This window comes from Maylandia zebra, linkage group LG3 (assembly GCF_041146795.1).
Source record: "Maylandia zebra isolate NMK-2024a linkage group LG3, Mzebra_GT3a, whole genome shotgun sequence".
Lineage (NCBI taxonomy): Eukaryota > Metazoa > Chordata > Actinopteri > Cichliformes > Cichlidae > Maylandia > Maylandia zebra.
Window position 1 is genome coordinate 8,220,119 of NC_135169.1, and position 10,886 is coordinate 8,231,004.

Below are 10,886 nucleotides of genomic sequence, written 5' to 3' on the forward strand. Positions count from 1 at the left end.
ATACATATATCATACACATACATATATCATACACATACATATATCATACACATACATATATCACTGACTTTCAGCTTGTTGTGTTTGTGGATATATGACTGACTTTAATTATTAAACATTCGCACATAAATAAGTGACGTCATATTCAGTACTTTTGACAGTTCACTCTTCGGCCGCTCCATCTTATTAGGGAAATTCCACATACATAAATGTAAATTTCAAAACTCAACCCCATCATTTAATTTGTTTTTGATTGAAATTGAATATTACTTAAACTCTCTTAAATTAACTTCCAATAAAAAAGGTTTCTCATTGATTGAAGTTCATCCAGAAATGTTTAACGAATGAGCTGTCACAACTTTCAAGTACAAAGTTGTTATGAAGTCTGTCACATTCCCCCCCTTTCTTCTTTTTTTATCCTTTATTTATTTATCCTTCTTATTTCATTGTGCTGTATATTGTTACTCTTATTTGCCTTGTATGTCTACTGTACAAACTGAACTGGAATGACTGACTGTTCGCTTTATAATTTCAATACAGTTTGGAAAAAAAAAAGCTTAAGCAGAGAGTTCAGCACATCCTCGGTAAGCCCGTCATGCTAATGGACGCTCTGCCTCCATTATTTACAGCTCTAATATATACACATAGCTCAGCAATACTTCACATCACAGAGGTTCAAATATATATGATTGACTCAGATGGTTGATTTGCAGTATTCCTCACGCCTCGCTCTGGGACAGGGTGTGCCAGAAGAGGCAACGCCCCTCAGCGTGCAAGAGTACAGACGGCATTAGATAAGGAGACCTGGAGCACCAACAAGCCCACTGTTGATGCCGTCCTACGGGCCTGGGGTGCTCCACAGCCCAGGATCCAGGACAGCCCGTCCCTCATGTCCTCGATTTCAGAGCAGAAATGGAAGGGCCTGGCTTTGAAGGACTTCGGGGAGGAAAAGGGCAAAGGTAAATGCACCTATCGTTTGGACCACACCCTCGTTTGACAGCAAGTCAACATTTCTAAAGAGCTTATGATGACTTCCTGTTGCTCACAGGTGTCATCGCCCTGATGCCCTTCAACAAAGGAGACGTCGTCTGCGACTACCACGGGACGTGCATCACCAAAGCTGCAGGGAATCAGAGGCGGCAGTCAGGGTCTCTCTTCTTCTACAGGGACGAGTGCCACAGGGTTGATGCCACTGCATCCCCCTGTGCCTGCCACCTGCACAAGGACTCCTATAGAAGGCACATGAACCATTGCCAAAGGAATCCAAACGTGAAGCCACAAAGGTTCACCATGAACTTCCCTGCTGGTCCTCGGGAGAGTGTGCTGTTCATCGCCCTGAGGGACATCGCGGTTGGAGAGGAGCTCCTGTGGGACTATGGAGTCTAGAGATGGCACCGTGTTTTATGTCCCATATCCTACATTTGGATTTCTGCCCACACCGACATGACTCCAATAGAGTGTATTTTATAATCAATAAAACTGTGTTTTTTAATATATTGCTGCGTTTTGTATAAGTTCAAACTCAAACTAAAGCTGTTCTGTTATATATCTTTCTCAGAGGTGAAATGCCGGTTGACTCGGTCCATCCCTGATGGAGTCTCCCATAAATCCTTTGGCTGGACATTTGACTTGTCTTTATTTTTCCTTTGTTTGATGCTTTGCTTGGCTTTTGTTGTGTCTGACCTTTTCTGATTAAAAGAAAATTGAGCTCACAGGACACCATGTTGCCTCAGCTGATGCAGTCCTCTTTGCAATAATGTTTATTTCCAAAGGAATTTCTAGAAATTCAGAACAGTAAAATTCACAGAATGAATTAGAAGATAACTCTTATGTAGTTAAACTAAAATCCTCTGTGGGGGTTAGTATATAAACTCTTAACACCTAGTTAGCATGAATAAGTGTTGAATGATCAACTCCAGACAGATTTGGTATTCAACACTAAGTCAGAGTTAACGTTCCAACTCTCCAATAAGAGTTAAATTAACTTATAAAGACACTTTAAAAGAGCTGAAATCAAATCTGACAGTCTTCATTTGGACATGTTGGATTTGCTGTGTGGTAAGGCACCTGGGCCAGATGGCTTTGTGACTTTACAAAACCTTCCCAGAAGAAAGAATAATTCCACTTTTTAACATGTATGTAGAAGCATATCACACGGAGGCTCTCCACCCACTGTGAGACAGGCAGTGAGTACTGAGAAACCTGCTAAACCTGCAGAACACTCATCATTTAGAGTCTGACGGGGGTTGACACTAAAATACTTTAAATGTTTAGCATGAAGATCAGAGCCTTGGATCCCACATTTGATTCACTTTGTACCAAAGCATCAAGGGTTTCACAATATAAGAAGGGTTCTCATATAATTCATGAGAGATGTGATGCTAACGATGCAGCTTTATTATCACTGGACGCTCGTCAGGCCTCGGACAGAATAGACTGGTCAGATTTATTTAACCTTCTCCCAAGATATGGATTTGGAAATCATTTTCTCAGATGGGTTCAACTTTTGTAACAAACAATAAGATAAGATAAGATAAGATAAGATAAGATAAGATAAGATAACCTTTATTAGTCCCACACGTGGGAAATTTGTTTTGTCACAGCAGGAAGTGGACAGTGCAAAAGTTATGAGGCAAAAATTAGAATACAATAAGAATAAATACAGTACACAACTGTACAGAATAGAATAAAATAAAATACTATATACAGTAGAATAAAATAAAATAAATATACAATAAGATAAAAATAGAATACAAATACAAATACTATATACAACTGAGTAAAAATACAACGATGACAGAAAGGATTATTGCACTTAGTATTATTGCATATGTATGGATGTGTGTGCTTGATCAGTTAAAGTCTTTATTATGGAGTCTGACAGCAGTGGGGAGGAAAGACCTGCGAAATCTCTCCGTCCCACACCGTGGGTGCCGCAGTCTCCCACTGAAGGAGCTGCTCAGTGCTGTCACAGTCTGCTGCATGGGGTGGGAGATGTTGTCCATCAGGGATGACAGCTTAGCCGCCGTTCTCCTGTCACTCACCACCTCCACTGGGTCCAGAGGGCATCCTAGAACAGAGCTGGCCCTTCGGATCAGCCTGTTCAGTCTCTTCCTGTCCCCAGCAGAGATGCTGCCGCCCCAGCAGACCACGCCATAAAAGATAGCAGAAGCCACCACAGAGTCATAGAAGGTCTTCAGGAGTGGGCCCTCCACCCCAAACGACCTGAGTCTCCGCAGCAGGTACAGCCTGCTCTGCCCTTTCCTGTAGAGGGCGTCTGAGTTATGAGTCCAGTCCAGTCTGTTGTTCAGATGAACACCAAGGTACCTGTAGCTGTCCACAGCCTCAATGTCCATACCTTGGATGTTCAGTGGTTGCAGTGGAGAATGCTTGTGCCTGCGGAAGTCTACCACCAGTTCCTTGGTTTTACTATAGTTTTACTATAGTTTTACAATAGTTTCTAAACCTGTCACATTGGAGCGTTCCACTCATCAGGGGTGCCCGTTATCTCCAATGCTATTTATTCTGACTATGGAACCTCTGGTGATGACACTTACAATGAGAGCTGTACTATTTGGTTTCCAGTTAGGAGATCGAGAGCAGAGATTGGCCCTAGGCCCTAGACTAGGCTGTCTGTTAGCATAGCAAAATGGAGCTATTTAGACGATTTTCTGGCTATAAATGATTCAAAATCCTCCTCCGTCCTATTCCTGAACAAGGATGAAAGGTTATGCAAAGTTTTTATATTGAGTCACGTCCTCTGCCTCCTCCAAAAGAATCCTTTCAGAAGTTAAACGATATCTTTAATTGATTCATTTGGACTAACAAAGGTCCTAGATGAAGACTTGGCTTGTTGTACCTGCCATATCAGGGCTCTAGAGTGCGACCAATTTGGTCGCAAATGCGACCAAATTTTTCAGTGGTGCGACTAAAAATAAATATTTGGTCGCACAGGTGCAACCAACTGTTCCGGTAACAAAAAAAAAATCTCTGTAACTCTCCGTGTGGTCAACAGACACACATTATGCCCCTATCGTGGACTAAACCAATCAGAGATAGTCAGGGGCGGGACCTCTCTGATTGGCCGTGGTCCAGTTGAAAGTGCAGGTGGAAGAGAGAGGTGAGTAGCTTGAATAAAGCGATATCAATTCATTAACGGATTCCACACAAAGACCTAAACACGGAGCGGACCCAACACATCAGAATCAGCTTCGGCTTTCTCGGCTTTCTCACCCGACGGCCTGAACACTACACGCTGTCGGAGCTTAGCGATTCTTCGGGTCCGCGCTGTGTTTACGTCTTTTTGCGCTGATTCTGAGCTGCAGGTTTTGCCTCTCTCCAACCAAAATTCACCGAGCCTGCAGCAAAAGAAGCAGCAAACTGCGCTTCACATTTGATCAATGTCGTCATGAATTTCCTCTGACTTTTGCTGTTTTGCTTCCACCACGATAAAAATCACACTTCCTGCACAGCTCTCTCTCTCTCTGTACTTCAGGAACAGTTTCCCGTCTCAAATCTGTTTTCTGCATTATTCATTCGCTTATTACCCACCAGTCTAGCGTTGTTTACAGCGCTTTTTCTTTTTTCACTTAAATGACCTCGGACAAGAAAGCCTAATCTCTGCTGTTCAATACTGAAGAAATTTAAATTTCTTAAAATTATGCAAAATTGCAGAATATTTTTAAGGTTATCTGCTATAAAAAGCCAGACCAGGAAAATCTCCTTCATGTTTTCCTGTGTTTTATTCTCAGTTACTTTCACACAAAGGCATCTGCTGTGATTTTCACAATTCTGATGAAGTCTCATGTGTATCAGTACTGATAAATGATCAGAATTATAATATTTCTGACTGTCTGAGGCTAAATTGAATCAAATCAGGACTTTGAGAACCGGAATTGAATGGATTATAGAGATCAGTGATGATACTCAGCCCTAGTGAGCAGCCTAGGCCTGAGAGAAGTGGATGTACTGTAGCTGTGGGTAATAAGAAAAGATGAAAAGAACTATTGATAACTTTTTTGTTAAGTTAAGGCCTGATCTGTCTGAAATTCATAGCCAGTGCTCTGACACGGTGCCATCAATATTTGAATGCTGAAAAAGCACAGTGTATCCAGAAAACACATTATATGCTGCAGTAAATGCACTGCCCAAGTGTCCCCTCTCCCCACGGCCTTTCAGCAGCAGACAGCAGCAAACAGGTCGTCAGAGGAGGCCAAGATGATGATTAAGTTTTTAACATTTTCTACAATATTGACAAAGCACTTTAAGCACAAGTTTGTTAGTTAATAATTTAGAAATTAATATTGTCTGTATGGACTTCCCCCCCCCAAAGAAAGTGCACATGTAAAACTGCGGTGTTAAGCGATGCGGTTGAAAAATTTGAGTGCGCCTAACTTTTGTGCCGGTACGCCTAAATTTGTAAAGTTAGGCGTACCGGTGCGCCCATGTCAAAAAGTTAGTCTAGAGCCCTGCATATGAAAGAGGGGGTTACAATTCTCTGATCTTAAACTGTATCACTGGTCTGCACAGGTGCGCTCAGCCACGCTCTATTTTTCCACTGAGACACCTGCAGCCTGGATAAAAAGTGAACAAAAAACAGTGACAAACCTTCAGTTTGATATAATTTTATTTTATTTTAAAGTTTCCACTTGACAGAAATGTGTTTTTGTTGGAGATTCCCGAGGTTCGCACGGTGTCATCCTCCTGAAAAGGAAACACCTTGTGGCGTCAGGTGAGCTGCAAAAGGTGCTGTCAGTCACATGACCCTGAGCCTCAGCAGGAAGTCTGACCCCTTCATAATAAAAGCATGTTCTTCACCTGCACTAATCAGGCTGAGAACACGCTGGGCTGGAGTCACGTGATCGACTTGTAGTTCAAACACAGCTGTTTCCTTTCCTGAGTTCTTATCACATCTCCTAAACACATTTCCTCCACCTCACAACGTTTCTAACAAGGAAAAGTGCTTAGGAAAGGAGGTAGGAGACCACTGAGTGTATGTGAACGTGAAGGGCTTTTATTGTGAAATGCAGGGTAGGGAAAAGTTGTTCCGCACATGCGCGGTAGAGATCCTGCCTGAGCAGAGACTAGTCAGTTTAATAAGTTTGATGATTTGTTTAAAATACAGAACAAAAGTAAACAAAGTAGGACGGTAGGGCATCATGGCGGCTTTATGAACGGTAAGAGGCGGGAACACGGGGGCGACGGTCAGAGGGAGGACATCAACAGGAGGAGGACCGGAAGCTGTTTGAAAGCCGTGAGCGGGAGTTTGTCAGCAGGGGGAGAAACCGGCACCCGGAGCGAAGACATGGACCCCCTGCAGGAGCTCCTGGACCGGGTCAAGCCCAGCACCGAGGCGGTGAGTCCCAGTCTGACCCTGTTTGCCCGAACTGAGCGATAAATAACAGTCTACGTACACGCACAGCCCTGCGTACGTAGACTGTCTGCGTCATGACGTAAGGCAGAGCAGCAGCCAATCGCTGTTTCGAGCTAATTCTATAGCAGAAATCCACACAGAAAAGAGAATATAAGGATGTGAGCCTGTTCTACATTTATTATTGTGACCTCCGACCTGCTGCTTTGTTTCTTTAGGAGTCCCTGTGGTTAAAGAACATCTTCACCTCCATCTCTGAACACCTGAGTCCTGTGGTGTGTAGCTCCGCCCCCTCGCAGACAGGTGAGTTCCTGTTTGTTTGAAACAGCTGGCTGATAAATCAGCTGTACTTTAAATCCTTAATGACGATGTCCACTTATGAAACCAAATACTATTTAAACCATTATTTAAACAGTGAAAGCAGGGCTCACCTGCCCTCACAGGTGTCATCAGAGCAGTCCAGTGTGTAGATGTGAGTGTGGTTCAAAGGTCAGAGCCATGAAGGTGACCGACTGTCAGTGAGGAACAGGGAGGACTAAGAGTCTGAGGATGAAGAGCAGCTGCTTCCTCAGGTGGTCCCACCTGTTGACACACCAGCTCTGGTGTCCACTTCAGGTGTTCTCAGTGGGCGGGGCTTCAGTTGTTTATGTTTGTGTTTACCCTTTAAACTTTGTTTTCCCAGGTAACCACGGTGACCTCAGCCTCTTCGATCTGAGCATGTGTGCGGTGCAGGCGATCCAGCAGCAGATGTGTGTGGCCCACAGCTTACCTGTCAGCTACAGGTAACGCCCGCTGACATCATCGCTGTAGCAGGTCACGTGACCTGGCCTTACCGCTGTCCTCCCGTCTGTCCGCAGGCTGCTGTCCGTCTCCCAGCTCGTCTCCCAGCAGCACCTGGCCTGCGTCAGCAACCTGTCCTGGAGCACCAATCAGCAGAGAGCCTGGGCCAGGGAGGCGGAGCTCGCCGTGCCGGGTCAGAGGGCGCTGCCGAGGGTCAACCTGCTGCTGATTGGCTGTCTGAGAGAAGGCCCTGACGGAGAGTACAGGCTGACGGACGCCAGCGGCAGCGTCATGTGTGAGGTGAGTCAGAGGGGGAGGAGCCTAACCTTAACCCATGGTCCATCAGCTGGTTAGTTCTCAGGAGCTTCTTCACAGCAGCGTCACTAAACCGGATCTGGTCAGAACTGATGGTAACGAGGTCACAACAAACTGCAGGTGTTCATGTGCAACGTGAATGAAATCGAATTCCTCTTTAATTCAGCTCATTCTCTGTGCAGGGACACAAGTGCTGATAGAGTCTGGTCATCACACGCTTCTCTGCTGATGTTTACATCAGCATGAAACAAGCAAACAAGCTCAACAGCTGACTTTCATTTCTGTAACTCAGAAACATCAGGACTTGTTAAATGTGAGCTGTGTTTATATGGATTCACTTAGCTGATCGATAAGTAAGGATGTAAAGACAGAGTCTGTCAGCAAGTGAGTAACTGTGCTGGCACAGACGTGATGACAGCAGAGCTTTATAAAGATGTGGAGCCTCCTCCTCACATAAAGTATACAGATAGCATCACCTGCAGTAACCTGACAGATTACAGTCAGACAGCTGCAGCAGGCTCAGTGTGGTCCTAGCATCACCGCACGGATTAATGACTCACAGTACTTGAAATGTGCAATTCTCTTGTGTTCTTATTGCTATTTATTCTATTCTTCCCTTTTCTATACTCTGTATTTGTATATGTGTATATTTCTGCTCACCTTATGTAACTTCTGTCGGTGCTGGGCTGTTGGAAACCGAATTTCCTGGAGGAACGCAGCCGAGGGATCAATAAAGTTTCATCTAATCAGATCAGATTAGATTAGAATCAGATCCAATCTAATCTAATCTAATCTAATCTAATCTAATCTAATCTGATCTGATCTAATCTAATCTAATCTAATGTAATCTAATCTGATCTACTGCAGCTATAAAACAAACGGCATCACTGCAGATCAGAGCTGATGAAGCTGTCATCATCAGTACAGGCTTCCAGCATCCACCCAGGACACACTCCGCCACTCTCTCACCCGCGTCTCTCTCTCTCTCATCCAGTGCCTGTCTCTCTCGCCCCTGTGGCTCCATCGTCCCGTTTTCCTCCCTCACTGGAACTACATCCCCCACAATGCATCGGGCCAGGAAGAGGCCGCAGGCTTCTTGGAGCTGATTGGCTCCCCTGTCCTGTTGTGTCCTGGTGCTGAGCAGGGATTGGCTGCTGCTCCTGGAAGGGTGGAGCTAAGCGGAGCGGTGGGAGTCGGAGAGGCCGGCAGGCTGCTGAGGCACAGGTGGGTCACATGACCTCTGAACTGCAGCGGAGTTTCTGAGCAGTGTGTGTGACAGATGTGTGTGTGTGTGCTCCAGGGTCAAAGGTCAGCGGCTGAGCGTGTTCGGAGAGGTGGGCTCAGTCTGCCCTCTGCTGGCCGTGGCAGGAACGACCTTCTTTTGCTTCACGCTGACGGATGAGTCGCGCTCGCTGCCCGTGCTCGTACAGGTACCAGCTCTCTGAGGATGATGATGGTGAGGAGGGACGATGAAGCTCAGTGTGTGTGTGTGTGTGCAGGACAGCAGCCGGCTCAGCTGGATCCAGCGTGTGTGTGTCGGGCAGAGCGTGTGTGTGACAGCTCTACGTGTGTGTGCGCTACGAGGCTGGAGAGGAAACAACATCCTGTGTGTGACGAAGCGCTCCGAGCTGCACGCCGACTACACGCACACACAGGAACACACACAGGAACACACACAGGAACACACACACTCTGAGTCCCTGCTGTCACAGCCTGCTGAGGACGACTGTGAGGAGGCGGAGCATGAGGAGGTGGAGCTGGACCAATCAGCTGTGAGGATAAAGCAATCCAAAGTCATCAGCTACCAGGTGAGAGTGCTGTGAGCTCTGATTGGCTACCACAGGTTTGTACCTGTGTGCTGATTACTAAGCCTCCTCTGCTGTGATAGGGCACGGTGACTGAGGTTGTGAGTGAGGGGGCGGGGCTCTACGTGCTGGATGGGAAGGTGGGTCTGTGCGTGGCCTATCAGCCGGCGGCGAAGAGGAAGCTGAGGGCGGGAGACAGAGTGGAGGTGAGTCACATGATGTGACATCATCATGCCCGTTTGTGTTCGTGGCAGCCACGACTAATAAAGTTTGATGGTTCCTCCTCCTGCAGTTGCATCACGCCCACTTCCTGTATCGGCCCTGCCCGGACTTCCCTCCCAGCATGCTTTGCACCTGCCTGCGCTCCAGCCTGAGGGTGACGACCTTCAGCAGGGCGGGAGGCTCGCCACCCGACAACCGCTGCCCGGGAGATGGGGCGTTACCACGGTTACTGCTGCAGAGAAACACAGATGTGTCCGATTACCTGTGGACCTGTCACCTAAGCTCGCAGCTGGCACACAGGTGAGGCTCCACCCACCACCACCTGTCCACAGTCAGAGACAGCAGAGCCTAACCTTTGTCCTCCTGTCCTCCGCTGGCTCTGGCTTGTTTCCTGGTCCTGGTTCTGGTCTTGGTCCTCAGTCTGGTCCAAGGTGTGTGGAGGCAGCAGTGTGTGTGCTTGCTGTCCTGGAGGCTGATGGAGACTCTGAGCAGAGCTGGAGGACGAGGACGCAGAGACATCTACGCTGAGATGCTGGACGAGCCTCACACCTGTCCTGTGACGCAGGTAGGTCCCACTCTCACCTGTCTTCCTTACAGGTGAGTGTGGAGCATGCTCAGTGTGCTCTGTGTCCCTGCAGTACAGCGTGTCCTCGGCGGTCCGGCAGTACCTCGGTGTGTCGGAGCTCCTGGAGTCCCTGCAGACTGGCTGCTGGTCTTCGGCCCCTCTGAGCTCTCTGCTGCCCCCTGATGGCTCCAACCTGACCTCCGCCCAGATCAACGGGTTCCTGTCCTGGTCTTGCAGGACTCTGTCCTCCGAGCCTCGGGGTGGAGACGCTGTCAGGTAAGGTGACAGCAGCTCCCACATGAAGTCGTGTGATTACGTACCAATGGTTTTTGCCGGTTTGTGTGTCAGGCAGCGCCCCCTGCTGCTGGTCGGCGTGCTGGAGCTGCCGTCACAGACGTCTGAGTTCAAACACTCGATGCAGCTCAGAGACGCCGCGGGAGCTGCAGCCTGCGTGCTGACGGAGAGCAGCGAGGAGGAGGAGGGAGCGCAGAGGGCGGTCTTTAACAGCGCCTGGATCGGTACAATGCACGCACACAGACACACACACAGGGACACACAGCTTTATTCTTTAATGTGTGTGTGTGTGTGTGTGCTGCAGGTTGTCTGGTGGGTGTGGTGCAGTTCACCATGGTGACAGAGAGATTCCTCCAATCAGATTTCCCCTCCTACCAACACCTGGACCAGGACAGGTTCATCACACACAAACACTGCAGGTACACACACACACAACCTGCAGCATGCTGACTGCTCATTGGTCCACTCTCTGTGATGTAGGAGGGCGTCTGATTGGTTCAGGGTGTGAGCTTCCTTCCTGGTTGTAAACATTATG

At 47.4% G+C, this 10,886-nt stretch overlaps 3 protein-coding genes across 5 annotated transcripts in view; 2 read left to right on the forward strand and 1 right to left on the reverse strand.

Moving 5' to 3' along the window:
• LOC112432630 (protein NLRC3-like) overlaps positions 1 to 10,886 on the reverse strand; it is a 214,143-nt gene that overhangs the window by 32,082 nt on the left and 171,175 nt on the right. The window lies entirely within an intron of this gene.
• Positions 561 to 1,717, forward strand: LOC143416772 (N-lysine methyltransferase KMT5A-A-like). Its single transcript, XM_076882345.1, has 3 exons — positions 561 to 584; positions 714 to 959; positions 1,049 to 1,717. Exons 2-3 carry the CDS (start codon positions 890 to 892, stop codon positions 1,384 to 1,386), a joined length of 408 nt encoding a protein of 135 aa, XP_076738460.1. The 5' UTR covers positions 561 to 584; positions 714 to 889; the 3' UTR covers positions 1,387 to 1,717.
• Positions 6,037 to 10,859, forward strand: LOC143414023 (CST complex subunit CTC1-like). The gene is made up of 14 exons (XM_076877636.1): positions 6,037 to 6,355; positions 6,589 to 6,673; positions 7,053 to 7,152; positions 7,228 to 7,450; positions 8,460 to 8,689; positions 8,766 to 8,895; positions 8,965 to 9,273; positions 9,354 to 9,476; positions 9,563 to 9,792; positions 9,913 to 10,057; positions 10,131 to 10,333; positions 10,406 to 10,575; positions 10,656 to 10,770; positions 10,832 to 10,859. Exons 1-14 carry the CDS (start codon positions 6,170 to 6,172, stop codon positions 10,857 to 10,859), a joined length of 2,277 nt encoding a protein of 758 aa, XP_076733751.1. The 5' UTR covers positions 6,037 to 6,169.

Bases quoted from the DNA above. Each gene is read 5' to 3' on its own strand.
- LOC143416772 (XM_076882345.1), top strand. From the start codon at position 890: ATGTCCTCGATTTCAGAGCAGAAATGGAAGGGCCTGGCTTTGAAGGAC. The intron at 960-1,048 runs GTAAATGCACCT...TGTTGCTCACAG, and splicing joins CGGGGAGGAAAAGGGCAAAG to GTGTCATCGCCCTGATGCCC.
- LOC143414023 (XM_076877636.1), top strand. From the start codon at position 6,170: ATGAACGGTAAGAGGCGGGAACACGGGGGCGACGGTCAGAGGGAGGAC. The intron at 9,793-9,912 runs GTGAGGCTCCAC...CTTGGTCCTCAG, and splicing joins AGCTCGCAGCTGGCACACAG to TCTGGTCCAAGGTGTGTGGA. The intron at 10,334-10,405 runs GTAAGGTGACAG...TTTGTGTGTCAG, and splicing joins CGGGGTGGAGACGCTGTCAG to GCAGCGCCCCCTGCTGCTGG.